Raw genomic sequence first — 24,983 nt, 5'->3', positions numbered from 1 at the left:
TCCATAGAGACACTGCGCTATGGTTCTGCTATACTGCTTGGGCCAGCTCCTTAGCTGATGTAAACTGATGTCATCCCACTGACTTCAATGGAGTCGCACCGATTTACGCCAGTGACGGATCTGGCCCAAGCAGTACAATACTTTTTAAAAAACAACATCAGCTCTACCTAATATCAGACATGTGACATATACAGAGTCCCCTCCCCTCCTGCGCTCACAGCTCTGCGGAAGACAAAAAGTTAATTAGTAAGGTTGCCAGCAGACTGTATTTCAAGGACTTTTATTTGTTGTTTTGTCTATCCTGACTTGAGAAACACTGAGCTTCCCTGCTTTGAATAGTTCCTGAATTCAGGAAACTGGAATGAAATCTGGCTACTAAAAAGGGCTGGGTGGACCGAGCGAGGGCAAGGTCGATGGGAGGAGCTTTTTGTGTTTTGTTTTGTAACTATTTAGCATTCTTCTCTCAGCATTAAAAGGCTAGAGACAAGTTCTGCACTGAGGCAGATCGAGGTAGCCTTTGACAGCGATGCTTTCATTGGCGCGGGATTTGAGCCCAGTTGTCTTCAGGCCTCGGCGAGCGCAAAGCAATGAACGCACACAGGCACCGCTCCCGTTGTGGGGAGGTTAGAGCACTCGTATTAATAGCACACCGCCAAGATAAAATCCAAATGCATACTTACAACGGAGGGTGGAATTTGGCTCCACGTACATGAATAACTATCTCTTACCTGTGGCAACAGCAGCTTAGATTTTACAAATTTATTTACTTTTCACCGCTGACACTGTTTTCAAACACCTCACCAAGGCCTCAATCCTGAACCTGGATCTGCACAGCCAGGCCCCTGTATCCACAGGAACAGCTTTTGAAGGAAATGGGACTCTGCTTGTGTAGACCTGGTTTCTGGATCAAGGTCTAAGCAGTGAAACCAGATGGGTGAGTTTAACTTTCTTTGTCTAGTCAGTTTCACATTAAGAGGCCTCTTTGAAGGGCTCCTTTGCTTTGACACTTGTTGGAACGGATGGGCAGCACACACGGAAGCTTTTCACGGTCGCCAAGCTTGGTGTAGGAAAACATTTGTGTGTGGTTTCAGGGGTAAGGATCTTTAAGCAATGATGCACAGAATCACTTAAACCACATTCAATGAACAACAATGTTCCCCCCCCTCCCCCCCCAGCTTTAAGCACATGGACAGGAATAATTCCCCCCCTGGTAACCGGAGAACAAAACAGACCCAACGGTGTACATGACCCCAAGTCTTTGTCAGTAATCTCTTAATCAATCTTAGGAGAAGCAGGTCTGAAAGATCAGGGCATCATGAGGCCACATAATTACATGTCCTATTAATTGGGATGATGAGTTTTAAAGTTTCAGAGCTTAAAATTCCTCTGCCTTGCAGGGTGAATTCTGTGGAATATCACTGCATTCCTGAAATGAGACACGGTCACCCCACAGGAAAGGTGGAATTTCTAAGACCCCAGCACTTGTATTTTCAAATCAGATGAAAGTTCCCATTTTCTACCAGTCAGTTACAAAAAAAAAAAAGCCAATCAGAGAGAAAACACCAGACTTGGCTGCTTTCTGTGCCCTCTATAGCCCTATCTCGACAGGACACAAAGATGAAGCTCGCAATCCCATTAGCTCAATACAGTGAACTTAACATGACTGAAAAAACAGCGAACGTGTCTTCAAACCAGTACGCTGGCATCTCGACGAGCGCCGTTCAATAACTAACAAGACTGAAAAACCACACATGGGCACAACCAAGCCTAAGAGTGGCTGTCTGTCTCTCTCTTACCTTTGGCTGCATGGGTGGTGGAGGAGGTGCTAACACCGGATCCGTAATGTAGGTCTTCTTTGTGCTGGGCGGTTGGTACGGCCCAGCTGGATTTTGGGCCATGGTGTTAGCTGTGGGATAGGCCGGCTCGGGCTTCCAGGTGTTTTGTGGCACATAGGATGGTTCCGAGCCATTTCTTCCTCCATATCCAGGGCCTGCAGGGTAGTAAAGATCTTGATACCGCCCCTGTGAAGGTGCAAAGCCATAAGCAGGCTCGGAAGGACGTGCAGGCTGGGGAGCGTAGCCATACTCAGGACCACGAGGCTGAGATGGAACATACTGTGCTGGCCCCGGGGGCCGGGCTGGCTGAGGAGCGTAGGATTGGCTTGGACCCAGCCCGTACTGAACGGGCGGTGGGCCAGGTGGCTGGAAGTGAGGGCTGGGCTGGGCTGTTTTCACCTGTACGTTGAACGCCGGTCGGGTGGGAGTGGACGCGGTGATATAAGAAGCTGGAACTGGCTGTGGCTGAGGTTTTAGTGTACCAACAGGAGTCACTGGGACTGGGGCAGGCGGGGCAGCAGGTTGCACCGGTGCCTTGGCAGTAGATTTCTTGGTGGCAGTGAGAGGCGGCTGGTTGGGAATGATCATCCGCTTGTGCCCAGTAACTGGAGTAGATCCCGGGGGAGAAGTAACTGGGGAGCCGGTGGGGAACCCAGAGCCCTGTGGAACAATAAGAGGAGAAAAATATTATCACCAGCAAGAAGGAAACATACAGCTGGTAAAAACAAGGAGCCAGGGTTAAATGGAAATAGGATTTTATAGCACCATCTGCACAGCCACAGAAACTGCTAAGTAAAGCAGGAATGTACCTGGGACTACACATTATAAAATGGCAATAGCAGAGCAGGGGCAAAACCCGTACAACAGAACAGAACTGCCAAGCAGGATATTTCACTTTTCTCTGGGATTTTGACTCTACAAAAAACTGCCTTAAACAAAAGCAATTGCTGGATAATAATAAGAGGGGAGTCAATGTGCATAGCTGTAAAGATTCCTGTAAAAGAAGAGAGCTCTGAAATGGAGAGGATTCCGAAATGTGTTCATGAGATCCTGCCCACTGATAAGGAGGCTCCTTTTAATACACAGAAAGCAGTGCAAAGGGATGGATTAAAAGCAACTCCCATGGAAGTGTTCCCAAAGCAATACACATTGCCCCAGATCTAATGCCAAAGGAAAATACAGAGCTATGCCAATATACACATATAAAGCCTGGTTCTGCTCTCAGTTATGCTGGTGTGAATCTGGAGTGATTGCAGGGAGGTGTAAGCGCAGAGTGAGGCCAGCAGTCCTGAAGGCTTAAGTCCTCTGAATCCAGTGTGAACAGGACTGGGATTCAAGAGACATTGGTTCTGTTCACAGCTCTGCCATGGATGTGTTGTGAGATCAGGCCTGTCCCTGGGACTCAGTGGACAAATGCAGAATTAGTGAAACAAGAACTGAGCAATGGACTGAGGGGATTTTCGGTCTCATGTGTGTAAAACATTTGTTTGTTTTGGTGAAGACCTATTTAACCCCACTGCCTCATGAAAGGACATCTTTGCTGATGATCCAAGACAACCAAAAAAAGGGTGGGAAAGTTCTTAAAATTCACCTCGTTTTCCTCTTTTTCTTTTGAAAAGTTTATATATTTTCCCTGCTTTCATTATATAGAGGAAGAAGCAGAAAAGTGAAGAAATGCAATTTTTAAAAATTTCCTTTGCTTGTCACTTTTAAATTGGTCTTAAATGGTTTCCCAAGCCTTTGTTGAGCTTTCTGCATGAGAATGAATTTCACCCAGAATCAATTCTATAATCTAAGAGTCAATTTCAGCCTTAGTGGAGGCAGATGCAGCTCTTGTTGAAGTGAATGGACCCCAGGGTGGTCTACAGTAAGGCTTCATTCGACTTTAGGCTAATATCTTATCCCACAGATTACCAATCTTGTATGAGTTGCTACCAAACCCCAGACAGCAGTGGAAAGAGGGGCACTATAGAATTTATGGACCCTTCGTAAGTTGCATATGTAAAAAACCATTCAACCTCCCGTACACAACACACAAAGAGAATCAATAAAAAAGAATAAGAAAATCTCAAATTTCAGCTGCCCTTAGGCAGAGAATTTCTAAAGCTTAACTAGCATAGGGGACTTAGGTGAGAAGATTTCCAAGTGTGCTGTAGCGTTTTTAAACAACATACAGTTGTGAAGGCAGCTTTGGAGCTAACCCCAATTGTGAAGGAGTCACCATAAACAAATGTAGAGAGAGAAAGGAAAACGATAGCACAGACCTGACTCCAAACAAGCGAGAGAGGCGAAAGAAAGCAACGCAGTAAGCTTCAGCTGGAGAAAAATACAGACGACTGTATTTAATCCCTGACCTTCCAAACAACCATGGGATTCCTGGGAAGGACAGAAAAGTGAGCAGGGTGGAAAGATGCAGGAGTGAGCATAGAGAAGCTATGGGGAGGAAGTGACTCAGGGACTTGCAGGTGAGGAAAGGGGCTTATTTGCTCACCTAATGAGAAACTGCCCAGTGAATGTGGCAATTTACCCACGTATTTTGTTCTTGTAAATGAATACTTGTCCACTTGTTGTAATGGGATGAAAGGGCCGAAACGCAGCAGCGCGTACGTACAGTACCCCCAAGAAAGTGCTTTTCGCGGAGCAGAGTGGGGAGAAGTTGGATAATGTTTTAATGACAATTAGAGGGCTAGTGGGCGGGGGGGAGAGGCCCTGTTCACCAAACCTGTGCACAACTTTTGTGTTTGGAAAACAGGCTCTGAGAGAAGATAATGAGGAACTGCTGCAAAAACACAAGTGGAGTTTAAATCGGCATGAGAATTCGACAGTTTTAACCCTTCCAACCCACAAGATGGGATTTTTTTTTTCTTTTTTTGTAACTTCATTTAGTGTGTTGATTGCAGACCCCGGTCCCCCCTTGCAGGCCAGAAACAAGGCAGACTTGGTGTTGTACAGGGAAGGCACTTTCCATCCCAGACAGCACCCGGTGCCTATTGACTGGGGAGATCTAGTCCAAAAAGGGCACCGAATGGAGACCAAATGAACAAAGAAAAGGGCACAAGGAGCAGATCTCCCTCTCGCAATGTGGTCTAACATGGGCTACATTCCATGCTCTTCCCGAGTCAGTCTGTGACTGTTCACAAGTAACTAAGGGCCGTACTGTGTCACTCAAACCACAGTCTGCATTCAGATGGAGGAAATCTGCACCAGGAGGAGTCACCAGAGGCAGTCAGCAGGGGGCAGGGCAAAACCAGTTAATAGGGTGTGGTAGAGAAAGGGGGAAGGGCTATGGCTTTTGGGGGAGTCTAGCACTTCTGAGAGCACAAGGGCTCCCTGGCAGGACAAAGATAAGTCCCGTGTCTGTCCCCTGAGCAGGGGCAGAAGGAGAAAAGGTTTCTTGACCTCTTTCGTCTACCCCACACAGGGCTGGCCACTATCTGGCCTTCAGCATCTCTGGTTACACACACGACTATTCACCGGTGTCTTAGCCCTCATTCTGAAATGGGGGTTCTCCAGGTTAAGGTAACACCAAGGTGGTAAGCCAACAGGAGCTGGGGATGGTGCAGGATTCTCTCTCAGGTGGTTCATATGTAAAGGCACCGCAGAAGAAGGGATTGGAAGGAGGAGAGAAAGGTGCTCAGATACCAAGGGGCCGTGTGTGATCTAGACTGCCAACGGCAGGCAGGTGAGATAGGTAGATGGATTTGTCTATGTATATGTGGGTGTGTCAGACAGACAGGGGGATTACTATAATGAAGGGGACAGTTCTGCACATACCATAAGCAGCAGCCCAGGAGTACACAAGAAGGAATGAGGGGGGGGGGGAGAAGAGGGCTCTTGGAAGCTTATGTATGTATCCCTCTTTCCAGCAACACCTGCACGGCCTGCTTCAAAAGCATCACATTTGCGAGTGACCAATCACACCAAAACAGACCTGTGGCATTCTCTAAGGTTGTTTCCAACTAATGCGGGCTATTCTGCTGTTTGTGTACTAGGGGAAAGCACCTAGTGCACTTTGCAAATGCAAATTACAATCATGTCCCTTACCATCACCTCCTTCTTGCAAATTAATATTGCAAAGAGAGAGTAAACCAGAAACCCCAGATGCTAACAAACAGAGTTGAAGAGAGAAACAAAAGCAGGAAGGAATTATATTCAGAACCACCGCTACTGTCAAAAATAAAACAAAATCAGAGGGTTTTTTTAAATGGGAAAAAACACAAGAACCTTGTTAATCACAGATGAAAGTAACCTAAATGTACTGCCTCTTCTATGAGTGAGTTAGTCCAGCAGCAGAAAGGTGAACTAATAGTCACAAAATCAAGTGAAGCTTGCATTCAGTGCACAAGGGGAAAAATAGTTAAGTAGACAATACCTTGGTTTAGGATAAGGAAATCATTTTAATCAGCAACTACAGTCCTGTCTCTTTAAATAAAGTGAAAGTGTATACATTTCTGCATATACATTAAGAGTTTCCATGTACAGCAGGAGGTCCCGGATGACTGGAAAAAGGCTAATGTAGTGCCCATCTTTAAAAAAGGGAAGGAGGAGGATCCAGGGAACTACAGGCCAGTCAGCCTCACCTCAGTCCCTGGAAAAATCATGGAGCAGGTCCTCAAGGAATCAATTCTAAAGCACTTAGAGGAGAGGAAAGTGATCAGGAACAGTCAGCATGGATTCACCAAGGGCAAGTCATGCCTGACTAACCTAATTGCCTTCTATGAGGAGATGACTGGGTCTGTGGATGAGGGGAAAGCAGTGGATTTGTTATTCCTTGACTTTAGCAAAGCTTTTGATACAGTCTCCCACAGTATTCTTGCCAGCATGTTGAAGTATGGGCTGGATGAATGGACTATAAGGTGGATAGAAAGCTGTCTAGATCGTCGGGCTCAACAGGTAGTGATCAATGGCTCCATGTCTAGTTGGCAGCCGGTTTCAAGCGGAGTGCCCCAAGGGTCAGTCCTGGGGCCGGTTTTGTTCAATATCTTCATTAATGATCTGGAGGATGGCGTGGACTGCACTCTCAGCAAGTTTGCAGATGACACTAAACTGGGAGGAGTGGTAGATACGCTGGAGGGTAGGGATAGGATACAGAGAGACCTAGACAAATTAGAGGATTGGGCCAAAAGAAACCTGATGAGATTCAACAAGGACAAGTGCAGAGTCCTGCACTTAGGACGGAAGAATCCCATTCACTGTAACAGACTAGGGACCGAATGGCTAGGAAGCAGTTCTGCAGAAAAGGACCTAGGGGTTATAGTGGACGAGAAGCTGGATATGAGTCAACAGTGTGCCCTTGTTGCCAAGAAGGCTAATGGCATTTTGGGCTGTATAAGTAGGGGCATTGCCAGCAGATCGAGGGACATGATCATTCCCCTCTATTCGACATTGGTGAGGCCTCATCTGGAGTACTGTGTCCAGTTTTGGGCCCCACACTACAAGAAGGATGTGGAAAAATTGGAAAGAGTCCAGCGGAGGGCAACAAAACTGATTAGGGGGCTGGAGCACATGACTTATGAGGGGAGGCTGAGGGAACTGGGATTGTTTAGTCTGCAGAAGAGAAGAATGAGGGGGGATTTGATAGCTGCTTTCAACTACCTGAAAGGGGGTTCCAAAGAGGATGGATCTAGACTGTTCTCAGTGGTACCAGATGACAGAACAAGGAGTAATGGTCTCAAGTTGCAGTGGGGGAGGTTTAGGTTGGATATTAGGAAAAACTTTTTCACTAGGAGGGTGGCGAAGCACTGGAATGGGTTACCTAGGGAGGTGGTGGAATCTCCTTCCTTAGAGGTTTTTAAGGTCAGGCTTGACAAAGCCCTGGCTGGGATGATTTAGTTGGGAATTAGTGCTGCTTCTGCAGGGGGTTGGACTAGATATCTCCAGAGGTCCCTTCCAACCCTGATATTCTATGATCAAGATGATACAGTGTTGGTTGTACAAAGGGTTCAGGATGTCCCGAGGAGCCCAATTTTCAAAGTTGCCTATTTGCACTTCTTAGGGCTACCAGGATGCATTTCCAAAGCCTAAAGGTCTACGTGAATATTGACTGTCATATAAGTTATTTATGCATGCTTAAATTTAGACTACTTCGATGTCTCATTTTAAAGAGTCCCATCTTCATCCTTAGGTTCCTAAATACATTTAAAAATCCAGCCCAAAGAATTTACAGTCTAATAAAACGTGTTAATCCAGTAGATTGACTTATTCTCTATCAAGATCCCACTGCAAATTTGTATTTCATTCCCAAGAAATGCAAATGTCTTTATGGCATGCACTGTACACAAATCAGCAGCTGCTCTCATATGGTACAGCTGTATTTGTGTGGATACAGCTTTAATAGCTAGCTACCCAGGCAGCAGCCAGATATTTGAGGAGTACTCCCAGACATTTCACTGAAAGACAATCATGGAGAAGTCTAATAGTCTTTGTCTCAGGCTGGATTGAAAAGAAGGGGCCCAGGCTTTGCATATGCCATGAAGCAACCAGAGCAGCACTAGATAATTCTCAATTTTATTTCTTTCTCCCCCACTGCCCCACTCTGCACCTGCTACAGAATTCAGGTGGGTTGGACGGGGAGTAATCAGCATGGTCGTTACTGTTTCCTTTAACAATTTCTTGTGGACTCGGACATGACACTAGCTTGAAACGTAAGGAAGGAAGTGTGGAGGAAGGAGGATGACAACAACCAGGCCTCCAGCACTTTATCTTGGAGGACAACTTTCAGCAAGTTACAAGTGCAGAGCAAAAACAGACAAAAATCTTAATTCTACGCTCAACACATGGACCAAATGATGTGGGCAAATCAGTCTTCCATTTACAGCACTGAATTCATTCTGGAGAGCTCAGGTAGATCTAAGAAGCGTAGAAGCCTATCAGGATACCACTGTAACTTCATCAACGGATCCAATTCGTTCCCAGCATACATCTGGTATGGTCAATAGCATTATGCCAGGGATGAACTGAGCTTATGTTCTTTGGGTCCAGATTTACTTTTCATTTGTTTTCCCCTGTGATGGAATTGCAGGTCCCAAGAAAACATTGCCACAAGACTATTACTGCTTTGAGCTTTTTGGGTGATAAACTATCACCTGACATGAATGAGGAAGATTACGTGAGAGATGGCATGGCTTCCAAAGGGAGGATATATTAATTTGGATAAGTAACCTGACCTAATGACCATGGAATTACTGATGTTAAAATTACCATCCATATCTAAATCGTCAGATCTCAAACTTTGCCCAGGAAAGCAATATTTTAGCCACTGAACAGCATAGGGGACCAAGGTGCTATCACCTTTTACATAAAGGCAACACAAACAGTTGGCCTAAATACTTTTAACTTTGATAGACAACAAAAGGACATCGCTTTAGTTTAATTCATTGAGAAATCTTGTTATGATTAAAATGGACTCGTCTCGCAAATCCAACAGTCTGGCTTAGCCGAGCTGAGCCATCTACCATAAATTATCTACAGGAATGCATGACATTGGCACATAAAAACAAATACCTTGATAGATCTTGGCCAAAATGCAACAAAGGTTGTTGACCATAAACAACTAAACCTTTCATCAACTCATCTCGTGATATTCCAATAACTTCCATCCCTTATGACTGCAAAGAGAAAACAGAGCCATTTTGCACTCCAGAACTGTGCGGCAATGGCTTTCTACATTTGCTGAATTTGTGGCTTACGGGCGCAACAGTAAACATCAAGAGCTGGCATGCCAGAGTCCCCCAGTCAGCTCTGAAGGCAGAACTGTTGAATACAACCCAGGAACAGATGACCACAAACGGGATGAAGTGATGCCACGTGAACAACAAGTCAGTACATGCAGAGGAATGGAGAAACAAGCTCAGGAACATGGTTTTTGCAGAAGGATGTCAGTTTAGCAATGCAAGGAGGCTCACAGCAGCACGATGTTCAGAAACGAATGTTGTACCTTGCTTGGCAGAGGCAAGTAATTGCTTTGCCAGCCACAGGTGAAACTCACCACCCCCATATATTAGCAAAGTATTGGTAAGCGAAGTATTTTATGACTGATGCTATTACTAAGCATAGCAAAGCTTATACACTTAAAGTATCATTATTAAGCCATCCTCAGACTTATGAACTTTTCCTCTGATTGCTACAATATGATATTTATAGTTGAATGAAAATAGGATTCAAGATACTGTAGTTCATAGTTATGATGAGGGCGAAAAGGAATGTACAGAAAATGCAGCTATCCCTATGACTCTGTAATGACCATATGAGCTACAGAAAATGAGTGTATACTAAGAAAGTGAGAGCATGTATAGATATAAAATAGACACCTAAACCCACACACCCCTTCTGGAACAGTACTGTAGAACTTAATAGAAAATGATAGCATTTCTTTAGGGGTTTTAAGCCATCCCACAAAAATCTATAGCAGGCATAGATTTCTATATTAAATTCTATAGAAGAGTCATCCTCCCATCTCTTCTCAACCCTTCCTCCCCCCACCCCCCAAAAAATTACAAAAATGAAATAATTTTCCACTAAATTCTGTAGGTTTCTTTTGTAAAGAGCAATTTCTATAGAACATTGTTGGTTTCACCCCTTTTAAACTTTATATGGCATTAAAATGATGTGTATTTACGCACATGAAGATAATGATATACATATATACTCATACAGCACTTGCTTTGGGTTTTTATTACTTAATTTCATATTTCTTGTTCAGGATTCCCTTTATTTGTAATATCGCTTGCACTTAATTTTAAATGTATTCATATTTTCAAACTCAAAGAGCCAATTAACCCAACTTTTAAAAAAAATCGTCTTTCCACAAAAAATCTGAATGATGATGTTGTCTCGTCACTTCCTGCGCAACCATCTGTTTTTATTCCTCTTCTCCATATTTGCTTGCACTCTATGCAAACAGGAGTGCAGAAGAGTAAAAGCAGCAGTGGACTAGTCTGTGCTCATGTAACATCTGCTTTCTTAAAGTTCAATCATGTTAGTGAACCGCTCATCTGCCAATATTGACAGTGAGTTACAAAATGATTTGAATTACTAGCATGAATGGTTAGGACGAGAGAGAAATGATGGAGCCTTTGCAAAAAATAGCAACATAAAAATACAATGACAAGGAGACGTCTGAAGCCGCTTTTTTTCTTTTTTACCCAGCATGAACACCCACTTTTTCTGTTGACCGATGATTTCCAGCCAGCAAACCAGATTAGAGTAGTTTGTCAGATGGTTCCATTTGATTCTAGCCCACTGCCCGTGTAAAGGGTGTTCTTTTACTTAACAGCTCGGTCTATGTTATCATAGCCGGTTAAAGAATTTTAATGTCCACAGTCATTTCAGCTTCCAAGTACATAAGTACACCTCTACCCCGATATAACGCGACCCGATATAACACGAATTCAGATATAACTCGATAAAGCAGCGCTCCGGGGGGAGCAGGGCTGCGCACTCCGGTGGATCAAAGCAAGTTCGATATAACGCTGTTTCACCTATAATGTGGTAAGATTTTTTGGCTCCCGAGGACAGCGTTATATCGAGGTAGAGGTGTATATCTGATTTGAAAGAGTGAGTGTGTGTGTGTGTGTGTGTGTGTATGTGTGTATGTGTGTGTGTGTGTGTGTGTGTGTGTGTAAACAACATATAACATAAACATATGATTGAACATGCGGTGTGGGACTTATACATATGGGGACGAAACCATATTATATATGTATATTAGTTTCATCCCCATATATATAATTTCCATACCACATGTCCAGTTATATGCATATGTTTTTACAGACAGACAGACATACTTTATATACATTCCCCCCCACCCCCATACATATATTACATTCTGGAACTGATGGGGCAAGTTGACCCACCATAACATGTTGAATTTAAAATCCAGAATAGTGTTAAAACAAATCTGGAAAATGAAAGAGAAGCATAATTTTGTTACAGCACAGAATACCATCTATCAAACAGTGATACTCAACTAAAAAGCTATCTAGATACTTACAGAGAACACTGTTTCTTTATTAAATTAAATGGGAATTAGGGTCATTTCCTAACAATTTCATAGAAATGGGCTATATTATTCAATTTGTTGCTAATAAGGTATTTACTTAAAGACACATTACTTTGATAGAAATGTAGCATCTGGTCTGGTACTTTTGTTTTCCAGACGTCATATCAACCTAAAACGTCCATGTAAAGTAATAATGGATTCATTGCCTCACTAGGCTTGGCTCACTTGGAAATTGCATTATCAATTAATTTAGTTTTCCTAAATCTACCCAGGGAAACAAAATCCACCCACAGGCGATTGTAATTCTAATATAAAAAAACCAACAGCTCCTTCCCATTTGTCTCCAGAATGCAAGAGCAATGTTTTTCAAACTGCTGCATATTGCTGAATGAGGTGACTACTTATTCTGAAAATCAACTTTTTTCCAGACAACTTAATATCATGCCTTAGTTTAATACCAGGTTTCTTTATACACTGCACTTCTCCCAGCTCAGCAGTTTTTTTAAAAAAGAAGTCAATTAAACTTCAGCAATGATGACCTTATGAGCCCTATTCAGTAATGATTTATAATTTTCTTCACTTATACTGTTCTTAAATCAAAATCAGATCTCAAGACTTTTGCTTCACGACTACTGATTGAGCTAAAAGTATCAGGATGGAATTTAGCTAAGGGCTAGAATATTCTATAATACCTACAGTACCTGGGTTACATTTATAAAGACACAACAGGCCAAATTATGAGATCAACTACACTAGTGTCAATGTAAAGTAAATCCATTGACTTCAATTTACTTTGGTTTTACACGGGTGTAACCGATCAGAACCTGGCCCATTGTTCCCTACACATTTGGAAGGTTAATACATTTAAAAATCCCCCTTCCCCTCCCCTCCGAAATGTATTGCAGGTTTCAATGCAAACTGTAATGAACCTCAGAGATAACACCTCCTCTAGGTAATAATTATCATGCTCCGCCGAAAAGTGAACAGGAAAAATGATCTCTTCTTTTCATATTGCTGTAACCTAAACCAAAGCAAATGGAATTTATAATCTATGCTAAATATAGGCTGCACTGGCATCAGACTGCAGCACCTCTGAGAAGTGAATCGAATGCATAATAGCAATGATATCTAACAATGAATCTCTCTAGGTCAACCGTTTATAGGGACCCATATACAATTACACAAAACACTTTTGCACATGGAATTCAAAACACGCCGTCCAATTTAAGACAGAAATTCTCCTCACCCTCCGTTTCTTTTACATCAATGTATATTGTTTCTACTATTTTTTATTTATTTATTTATTTATTGACAATGACATCTAAATTATGCATTCACGTGGTAGCTGTATAAATACATACTGATGGCTATTGGGATTTATAGCCTAACTGATTTTGACATTTTAAACTTCACAATTTGAAACAATGACTTTCTAGCCCGGAGGAAGAAGCTTTGGGACTTAACAGAGCAGAGATTCTAGCTACCTGAGCAGCTTGGCTCCCATAATGTTCAAACAAGAGACAGGCCCCATCCAAAGACCCATTTGTGGGCACCCAAAAACTCTGAAAACCACGGGGTCCAGAGCCAAGCGTTGCAGCTTTCATGTACGTTTGTCTTGGGCCAAAGCAAAACACCAGGTCTGAGTCGCGGAGAAGAATTTAGGTTTGGAACCTTCTCTAGCTCCAACTGATTTTCATCATGTTTTTTCCTGCGTCATTAATTTATTTTAATTTTTCTTAAAAAAAAAAAAATAATGCACATGTCAAAAATTCCTGGCATCCTAAGAAGTCAATGAATCTCTCCTACTTACAACCCATAAAAATTCACTGAGAGACCAGTCATTAAAACACAAAGCAATGCCATTCGATAAGCTTTCAGAAATGTAATTCTAGTCCTTGTGGACTCTTTGAATTCTCTAAATGAGTCATGGGCATCTCTGGGGAATTGTAAAAAACGAAGGTTAAAGCAGATTAATCCCCCCCCCCGCCCGTCCCTTGAATTTACAAGTACAGCTGTAAGTGTGGTTTGCCAGAGAAAATAGGTAGATGCAGAGCACAGCTTCTCTTGCCCTGACCAAGAAAGCTGCCCGCGCCCAAAGCTCACCTTTGCCGAAAAGCTAGAGAGAAACCACATTACAGAAAAATGTAATTTTTAAAGCCTCACAGGGCAGGTGATGTAAAAATCAATATTCCACTTAAATGGCACAAAGCGGGTTTTGTCGAAGGCCAAAGGATCAGGGCTGCGCTATAGTGGAGGCGGGGCGGAGAGGTCAGCAACAGAAGGCAACGGACAGGAGGGAGGAGAAAAATCAGGGATATTGTACCAGGAGCAGGGACAGGAGAAATAAGACCCAAAGCAATCAAAGGGTTAAAATGAAGAGAGATCAGTGAAAGAGGCAGCCCAGGTGGCTTTGAGGGTCAGGTTGGAATTTCTGCCAGGTGGCGTGTACAGGTGAAATTGACCCTATCCCCCAAGTCTCCCTAGGGCCAGGGTGAGGGGCTGCCCGTTTACATCTCCTCCTGCCCGTGGGCCGGAACAGTCACTGCACATGTTCTCTGATACCACCCAGGAGGCGACTTGATCTGCTCAGCCACAGAGTACGCAAGCCCAGTGCTGGCCTCTGGGGGTCCCAAGAAGGGGCGGAGGCCCCCCCACTTCTCAGCCACCTCACCATGTGCTTCTTCCTTGGGTGAGCTGTCCACAGCAAGCAGCGATGTTCGTCCCAGTGCAGAGGAACTGCACGAGGCCCTGTGTGCCAATGAAGCCATTAACATAAGATTAAAGGAGGGCTCGAGCCCTCCATAATCTTGCATGGGCTCTCTGCACAGGGGTGAGATCCACCCCAAAGCCTTGCAAAAAAGTCTTACTGAATGTAATAGAAAACAGGGATTTTTCTGGAGTTTTGACAGGCTTTCTGCACCATCCTACAGAGTTATAGGCCTGCTTAGCAATTCTACAAGATGGTGAAAAAAAAAAAAAAACCCACCCGGAAAGGAATGATTCCATATTCATTCTATGAGCCAGATCCTCAGCTCATGTAAACTGTTGCAGGTCCATTCAAGTCAGAAAACTACACTAATTTACACCGGCTGAGAATATGGACCTATAGACTTTAGAGTAGTTGCCATAAAACCCAGTCAGTGTTACCAGTTCTTGTTGCAAGTCTAATAATATTTGGTGTTTTTCTTAAAGCCCCAGATCCCGGAGTCACAGGATTACCTGAGACTCTTCTTTCCTTCCTTTCTTTCGTTCTAAAGGTTGTGGAGTAAAGCTTGACAGTGTGCCCAAAGTGACCCTTAAGGCAGTGGTTCTCAACCAGGGGTACGTGTACCCCCGGGTATATGCAATGATTAACAAGGGGGGACATCAACTCATCCAGATATTTGCCTAGTTTTACAACAGGCTACATAAAAAGCACTAGCTAAGTCAGTACAAACTAAAATTTCATACAATGACTTGTTTATACTGCTCTATATGCACTATACACTGAAATGTAAATACAATATTGATATTCCAATCGATTTATTTTATAATTATCTGTCAAAAATGAGGAAGTCAGCCATTTTTCAGTAACAGTGTGGCTGGGATACTTTTGTATTTTTAGGTCTGATTTTGTAAGCAAGTATTTTTAAGTGAGGTAAACTTGGGGGTACACAAGACAAATCAGATTCCTGAAAGGGGTACAGTCATCTGGAAAGATTGAGAACTACTGCTCTAAATAGTCAAAAGTCAGAAGGAAAATAAAAAATGAACCCCAAATTCAGTATATTTCTTTGGCTTTAAATCATTATATTTTTTTTAATCTCATGATTTTGCATGGCCTGACGTGAATTTTTGAACAGCTGGGGTTGGCAGTACTGAACTCTCTTACATTTCTATTGGTTTTATCCCTATCAACTTCTCTTGGACTTTTCCGTGAGGTGAGGAAAGAGACTGGAAGAATGAAGAAACAGAGGGTATTATTAGAAAAGGACACATTCTGTTGTCTGTTCGTTTGTGGCAATTTTTTAAAAAAAAATCCCTACTGCATTGTTTCCCATAAGTGGAAACAGATTTTCTTTCTTAAAAAAAAAAAAAATTCTTAAACAGAAAATCTCCTTAGTCAGATTCAGCAGCAGATTAATCACTTTTGCAACCCACAAAAAAAAAAAAAGTTTTCTGGAAAGCATAACTGTCTGTAAATGACAATATTACTCTCTCTGCTGCTAAAACGCCTACAAGTTCTCTCACTTCCATGACTCAGCACCAGAGAAAAGAGAGAGAATAAAGAATGAACTTTCCTATTGAACAAAAAATGTTAAAAATAGCACCCACCTCCCCCCCTGAAGAAAAAAAAAAAACTTGATGCAAAACCAAACTCTCGGTCCATCAATCTTGCTCCCATTGAAATCAATTACAAATATGCCAAATACTTTAAAGAGGAGTTGGGTCAGGCATCAAAATTAAAATGCATGCAAACATTGGAGAGCCCTCCCTCCCCCCCTTTCTCCAATGAGCACGTCTGTTTCAACAAAGAGGAATTTTATCTCCGTTTATCTCCTGCCTTGCTCTAATTTGGTAGCCAAATGAGTTGAAATTTTGCTTGCCTGAAATGAAAATTTCCCGGAGTTCTAAAACAACCACACAAACAAATCACAGACTGATGGTGAGAGGAGGGGAATTTTACTGGGACTTTCCCTAGTGCAATATGGGTGTCGTCTGAGCTAGCCATGTAAACAGCTCACAGATTAAAGGCTGCTTTAGAAAACGGAGTCAGCGAGGTCTCTGCTTTCCTTCTCTGGAGACTCCGGGGGCAGACCCTTCGAATCTAAGGGAAATTCTTAGCTGGGATGAAGCTGTGAAAAGTATACTGAGAAAGGCTCGTACACTGGATGGCTCTTCAGATGCCTACATGTGAACTCACGTTGATGCTGTGATGACAGGTGTCTCGGAAACGCTGACAGGAGTATCTGGGTAACTCCTATGCAATCCTACCACAGTCCTAGCATAGAGGGTGGATGGGACCCTCGTTAAGAGGGCAATATTAGTTTATCTACCAGAGACACACTGTGACGCATCTGAAGAAGTGGGTTTTTCACCCACGAAAGCTTATGCCCAAATAAATCTGTTAGTCTTTAAGGTGCCACTGGACTCCTCGTTGTTTTTACTGTGAAGCCATGAGGAGAAAGAGCTACTTTGCCACCCAACTTTATGGGGGCACAATCTTAACTTGAGTTCCACTCCCAATAATGCCTTCTACCATCTGCAGAGGGGATGGGGTCACCTGGAACTTCTCCTGCTCCTGAATGCGGCCAATGCAGCTACCTCTGCCAAAGGCCTACCCCAAATGCCTCCTTGACAAACCGCCCCGCTGATTAACAGCTGGGTGAACCCTCCTGGAGTCCCTATCACTAGTGGATCTCTACACCAGTGGAGTTACCCTAAGGAGGGACTTGGCCTCTTCCTGTGCTGTCAGGGAGTTCTGCTGCTGATCATTTAAACCTTTTCATGCTGGAAACCATAAATTAAAGGCATTAGCCATTCAAGTTGAAATTTAAAGCATCGCTCTGGGGTAAAGGCTTTTTCCAAGACACTAACACGATTAGGTCTTTAATCTTTCCGCTGTTAAGATTAATGTACTGTACAATATATACGAACACTGTCAGCTTGCATGTCATCATCCCAGGTCATCTATGCAGGGGATATTGGAGAAAGAAAGTTTAGAATCCAGCCATAGGTAAAATCCAGCAAAAGCAAGAAAAATAATCTCTTCCTTTATGCCATTGCTGAGGGTGCAGAATTTTCTGGCTAGTCTTTGGGGAAAAAATGCTGGGGAACAAGATGCTTTGTTCATGAATTTCAGATAACCTAAAGGCAGGTCACAACCATCCTCACACCATGGTTCTGAAGCCACCACACCCAGGCACTATGTGCTTCTCTCCTGAGCCTCATGCCTCAGGCAGAGCACTGATCCCAGGAGTGCTGCCCATGCTGCCTGACGTATGACCAGACGGCAAAGGGAATGCTGAGCAAATGAACTGGGGCTATTGCTCTCCACCTCTAAGGATAAGAATCCCCAGACTAGGTGGACCAGACATTTCCTCTGCCATATTCAGAGTCCCTATTTTTTTACAGCCACGTGCCTTGAAACTTTGGAAGGTAAGGGAGAGCCAGCAAAGGGTAGTGCTAAAGGTAACAGGCACCTTGCACCAACACACACACATGGATTCTCACTGATTGTGCACCCACTGCCACAGACAATATGATTAATCCCAGAGGACACCAGTGATTTCACGTTCCGTGCCGGCAGAAGGCGTCGATTGCTTAGGACAGCAGAATGTTTAGAGACTTGAACAGCAACACCTCTAGCATCAGTGCTGATCAGAGGGAGATCCAGTGGCATGATGCTCTGAATCCAAACGGCCCCACCTAATCTCTGTATTTCCCAGGGCAAAAATCCCTTAGAACTGCATAGGAATTAACAGTAGCAGACCTGGAGTCCACTTCTGTCCACATCTTGAAGCCATGCTGTTCCTCTGGTGACTTACAGATTTCTAGGGCCAAATTCACCATCACCACATCTGCTTTGGCCAGCCACAACACTACGTGGCAAGTACCTATCTATTAATTGCTACAATTATTCCACCACCCAAAATATTCACAGATTTCCTTTGCAAAAGGCTTAAATTCCTGCTCGGGCACCTGGATAATTCCAAACTAACAATTAAAATACTAATTGTTTGAAAGCAACACAGCTTGCAGAGCGATCATAGAAGTATAGGTCTGGAAGGGACCTCCATAGGTCATCTAGTCCAGTCCCCTGCACTGAGGTAGGGCCAAGGATTATCTAGACCAGTGGCTCTCATCCTTTCCACACTACTGTCCCCCTTTCAGGAATCTGATTTGTCTTGAGTACCCCCGAGTTTCACCTCACGTAAAAACTTACAAAATTGCTTTCAAAATTAGACATAAAAATACAACAGGAGTACTTGTGGCACCTTAGAGACTAACAAATTTATTAGAGCATAAGCTTTCGTGGGCTACAACCCACTTCTTCGGATGCATAAAGAGTGAACCATATATTGAGGAGATATATATACACACACATACAGAGAGCATGAACAGGTGGGAGTTGTCTTACCAACTCTGAGAGGCCAATTAAGTAAGAGAAAAAAAACTTTTGAAGTGATAATCAAGATGGTTCAGTACAGACAAACAAAACAAAAGGATTCTGCGTGGACTCCTCCGGACGGTCGAAACAACAGACTGGATTTCTACATAGATTGCTTCCGTCAACGTGCAAAGGCTGAAATTGTGGATAAGCAACATCACTTGCCCCATAACCTCAGCCATGCTGAACACAACGCCATCTACAGCCTCAGAAACAACCCTGACATCATTATCAAAAAGGCTGACAAAGGAGGTGCTGTCGTCATCATGAATAAATTGGAATATGACCAAGAGGCTGCTAGACAGCTCTCGAACACCACATTCTACAGGCCATTATCCTCTGATCCCACTGAGGATTACCTAAAGAAACTACACCATCTGCTAAAAAAACTCCCTGACAAAGCACAGGAACAAATCTGTACAGACACATGCCTAGAACCCCGACCAGGGACATTCTATTTGCTACCCAAGATCCATAAACCTGGAAATCCTGGACGCCCCATCATCTCAGGCATTGGCACCCTAACATCAGGCTTGTCTGGTTATGTGGACTCTCTCCTCAGACCCTACGCTACCAGCACTCCTAGCTATCTTCGAGATACTACTGACTTCCTGAGGAAACTAGAATCCATCGGTGATCTTCCAGAAAACACCATCCTGGCCACTATGGACGTAGAAGCCCTCTACACCAATATTCCACACACAGATGGACTACAAGCTATCAGGAACAGTATCCCCGATAATGTCACAGCTAACCTAGTGGCTGAACTCTGTGACTTTGTCCTCACCCACAACTATTTCACATTTGGGGACAATATATACCTTCAAGTCAGCGGCACTGCTATGGGTACCCGCATGGCCCCGCAGTATGCCAACATTTTTATGGCTGACTTAGAACAACGCTTCCTTAGCTCTCGTCCCCTAACGCCCCTACTCTACTTGCGCTACATTGATGACATCTTCATCATCTGGACCCATGGAAAAGAAGCCCTTGAGGAATTCCACCATGATTTCAATAATTTCCATCCCACCATCAACCTCAGCCTAGATCAATCCACACAAGCGGTCCATTTCCTGGACACTACTGTGCTAATAAGCGATGGTCACATAAATACCACCCTGTACCGGAAACCTACTGACCGCTACACTTACCTACATGCCTCCAGCTTCCATCCAGGACACACCACACGATCCATTGTCTACAGCCAAGCTCTAAGATATAACCGCATTTGCTCCAATCCCTCAGATAGAGACAAGCACCTACAAGATCTCTATCAAGCATTCTTAAAACTACAATACCCACCTGCTGAAGTGAAAAAACAGATTGACAGAGCCAGACGAGTACCCAGAAGTCACCTCCTACAAGACAGGGCCAACAAAGAAAATAACAGAACACCACTAGCTGTCACCTTCAGCCCCCAACTAAAACCTCTCCAGCGCATCATCAGAGATCTACAACCTATCCTGAAAGATGATCCTTTACTCTCACAGATCTTGGGAGACAGACCTGTCCTCGCTTACAGACAACCCCCCAACCTAAAGCAAATACTCACCAGCAACCACACATCACTGAACAAAAACACTGACCCAGGAACCTATCCTTGTAACAAAGCCCGATGCCAACTCTGTCCACATATCTATTCAAGTGACACCATCATAGGGCCTAATCACATCAGCTATACCATCAGTGGCTCGTTCACCTGCACATCTACCAATGTGATATATGCCATCATGTGCCAGCAATGCCCCTCTGCCATGTACATTGGCCAAACCGGACAGTCTCTACGCAAAAGAATTAATGGACACAAATCTGACATCAGGAATCATAATACTCAAAAACCAGTGGGAGAACACTTTAACCTGTCTGGCCATTCTTTGACAGACCTGCGGGTGGCTATCTTAAAACAGAAAAACTTCAAAAACAGACTCCAACGAGAGACTGCTGAGCTGGAATTGATATGCAAACTAGACACAATCAACTCAGGGCTAAATAGGGATTGGGAATGGCTGAGCCATTACAAACATTGAATCTATCTCCCCTTGTAAGTATTTTCACACTTGCTTCTTATCAAACTGTCTGTACTGAACCATCTTGATTATCACTTCAAAAGTTTTTTTTCTCTTACTTAATTGGCCTCTCAGAGTTGGTAAGACAACTCCCACCTGTTCATGCTCTCTGTATGTGTGTGTATATATATCTCCTCAATATATGGTTCACTCTTTATGCATCCGAAGAAGTGGGTTGTAGCCCACGAAAGCTTATGCTCTAATAAATTTGTTAGTCTCTAAGGTGCCACAAGTACTCCTGTTATTTTTGCGGATACAGACTAACACGGCTGCTACTCTGAAACCTGTCATTATGCAAGGCACTGCATTTAGCCGTATGGAGTGGAAATCCATCAACTTCATGAAAAAACTCGTACAGATACAGACAGACATCATCTTCCTTTCCAAATGCAAGCAGATGGACATCATACCAAAAGGACTAAAGGTAAAAAATCCATTACAATCTACATATCACACAGACTATGCTGAGAGACTGTGTCACACACTCTCAAAGAAACTGCGAAACCACCTGATCAGCATCCTATACAACAAACAGGGAAAGATTAAGAATGAGCTCTCAAAACTGGATACTCTCATAAGAAACCAACCTTCCACACAAACTTCCTCATGGATAGACTTTACAAAAACTAGACAAGCCATTTACAAGACAAACTTTGCCTCTCTACAAAGGAAAAAGGACACTAAACTATCTAAACTGCTACATGCCACAAGGAGCCACAACAGTAGTTCCCTTAACCCACCCAGCAATATTGTTAACCTTTCCAGCTATACTCTTAGCCCAGCAGAAGAGTCTGTCCTATCTCGGGGCCTCTCCTTTTGTCCCTCCAGACCCACGAACATGATACAGTTCTGCGGTGACCTAGAATCCTACTTTCGACGTCTCCGACTCAAAGAATATTTCCAACATACCTCTGAACAGCATACTAACCCACAGAATCCCCCCTACCAGCACTACAAACAAAAGGATTCTGCGTGGACTCCTCCGGACGGTCGAAACAACAGACTGGATTTCTACATAGATTGCTTCCGTCAACGTGCAAAGGCTGAAATTGTGGATAAGCAACATCACTTGCCCCATAACCTCAGCCATGCTGAACACAACGCCATCTACAGCCTCAGAAACAACCCTGACATCATTATCAAAAAGGCTGACAAAGGAGGTGCTGTCGTCATCATGAATAAATTGGAATATGACCAAGAGGCTGCTAGACAGCTCTCGAACACCACATTCTACAGGCCATTATCCTCTGATCCCACTGAGGATTACCTAAAGAAACTACACCATCTGCTAAAAAAACTCCCTGACAAAGCACAGGAACAAATCTGTACAGACACATGCCTAGAACCCCGACCAGGGACATTCTATTTGCTACCCAAGATCCATAAACCTGGAAATCCTGGACGCCCCATCATCTCAGGCATTGGCACCCTAACATCAGGCTTGTCTGGTTATGTGGACTCTCTCCTCAGACCCTACGCTACCAGCACTCCTAGCTATCTTCGAGATACTACTGACTTCCTGAGGAAACTAGAATCCATCGGTGATCTTCCAGAAAACACCATCCTGGCCACTATGGACGTAGAAGCCCTCTACACCAATATTCCACACACAGATGGACTACAAGCTATCAGGAACAGTATCCCCGATAATGTCACAGCTAACCTAGTGGCTGAACTCTGTGACTTTGTCCTCACCCACAACTATTTCACATTTGGGGACAATATATACCTTCAAGTCAGCGGCACTGCTATGGGTACCCGCATGGCCCCGCAGTATGCCAACATTTTTATGGCTGACTTAGAACAACGCTTCCTTAGCTCTCGTCCCCTAACGCCCCTACTCTACTTGCGCTACATTGATGACATCTTCATCATCTGGACCCATGGAAAAGAAGCCCTTGAGGAATTCCACCATGATTTCAATAATTTCCATCCCACCATCAACCTCAGCCTAGATCAATCCACACAAGCGGTCCATTTCCTGGACACTACTGTGCTAATAAGCGATGGTCACATAAATACCACCCTGTACCGGAAACCTACTGACCGCTACACTTACCTACATGCCTCCAGCTTCCATCCAGGACACACCACACGATCCATTGTCTACAGCCAAGCTCTAAGATATAACCGCATTTGCTCCAATCCCTCAGATAGAGACAAGCACCTACAAGATCTCTATCAAGCATTCTTAAAACTACAATACCCACCTGCTGAAGTGAAAAAACAGATTGACAGAGCCAGACGAGTACCCAGAAGTCACCTCCTACAAGACAGGGCCAACAAAGAAAATAACAGAACACCACTAGCTGTCACCTTCAGCCCCCAACTAAAACCTCTCCAGCGCATCATCAGAGATCTACAACCTATCCTGAAAGATGATCCTTTACTCTCACAGATCTTGGGAGACAGACCTGTCCTCGCTTACAGACAACCCCCCAACCTAAAGCAAATACTCACCAGCAACCACACATCACTGAACAAAAACACTGACCCAGGAACCTATCCTTGTAACAAAGCCCGATGCCAACTCTGTCCACATATCTATTCAAGTGACACCATCATAGGGCCTAATCACATCAGCTATACCATCAGTGGCTCGTTCACCTGCACATCTACCAATGTGATATATGCCATCATGTGCCAGCAATGCCCCTCTGCCATGTACATTGGCCAAACCGGACAGTCTCTACGCAAAAGAATTAATGGACACAAATCTGACATCAGGAATCATAATACTCAAAAACCAGTGGGAGAACACTTTAACCTGTCTGGCCATTCTTTGACAGACCTGCGGGTGGCTATCTTAAAACAGAAAAACTTCAAAAACAGACTCCAACGAGAGACTGCTGAGCTGGAATTGATATGCAAACTAGACACAATCAACTCAGGGCTAAATAGGGATTGGGAATGGCTGAGCCATTACAAACATTGAATCTATCTCCCCTTGTAAGTATTTTCACACTTGCTTCTTATCAAACTGTCTGTACTGAACCATCTTGATTATCACTTCAAAAGTTTTTTTTCTCTTACTTAATTGGCCTCTCAGAGTTGGTAAGACAACTCCCACCTGTTCATGCTCTCTGTATGTGTGTGTATATATATCTCCTCAATATATGGTTCACTCTTTATGCATCCGAAGAAGTGGGTTGTAGCCCACGAAAGCTTATGCTCTAATAAATTTGTTAGTCTCTAAGGTGCCACAAGTACTCCTGTTATTTTTGCGGATACAGACTAACACGGCTGCTACTCTGAAACCTATAAAAATACAAGTGTCCCAGCACCCACTGTTACTGAAAAGTTGCTTACGTTCTCATTTTACCATATAATTATAAAATAAATCAACTGAATTGTAAATATTGTAGAGCAGTATAAACAGATCATTGTCTGCACGAAATGTTAGTTTGAACTGACTTTATTGGTGCTTTTTATGGAGCCTGTTGTAAAACAAGGCAAATATCTAGATGAGTTGATGTACTCCCTGGAAGACCTCTGCGTACCGCAGGGGTACATGTACCCAAGGTGGAGAACCACTGATCTAGACCTGCCTTGACAGGTGTTTGTCTAACCTGTTCTTAAAAATCTCCAATGATAGAGGTTTATCCAAGGCTCTCAAAACACTTTAGCAACTATAATACCTTTCAGCCTTGAACACCTTTGTCAAGTGGGAAGTATTTTTATCCTCGTTTTACAAATGGAGAAACTGAGGCACTGGGCGGTGAAGTGGCTTATTCGCGGGGCAAGAGTAAATTTGGAACAGAACCTAGGAGCCCCGGTGACTCCCAGTCCCCCTGCTCTAACCACTCGACCATATCACGAGCACAAAGACAAGATCATAGGGTTGCCAGCATTTTTCCTCCAGAGCCTGGACAGATGGTGCTGGAGGGATTGGAACTGCATTGTTTGAAACACTATCACTGAGAAATATGTTC

At 43.6% G+C, this 24,983-nt stretch overlaps 1 protein-coding gene across 1 annotated transcript in view; it reads right to left on the bottom strand.

Moving 5' to 3' along the window:
- The window catches only part of LPP (LIM domain containing preferred translocation partner in lipoma), a 437,929-nt gene that overhangs the window by 145,260 nt on the left and 267,686 nt on the right, over window positions 1-24,983 (bottom strand). The window contains exon 9 of the mRNA XM_065410339.1: window positions 1,797-2,495. Within this exon, the coding sequence (XP_065266411.1) occupies window positions 1,797-2,495 (699 nt within the window). The remainder of the gene's footprint in view (window positions 1-1,796; window positions 2,496-24,983) is intronic.

Source organism: Emys orbicularis, chromosome 9, assembly GCF_028017835.1.
Source record: "Emys orbicularis isolate rEmyOrb1 chromosome 9, rEmyOrb1.hap1, whole genome shotgun sequence".
Classification (NCBI taxonomy): Eukaryota; Metazoa; Chordata; order Testudines; family Emydidae; genus Emys; species Emys orbicularis.
Note: the sequence above shows the minus strand (reverse complement) of the source record. Positions and strands in the feature narration are given on the sequence as shown.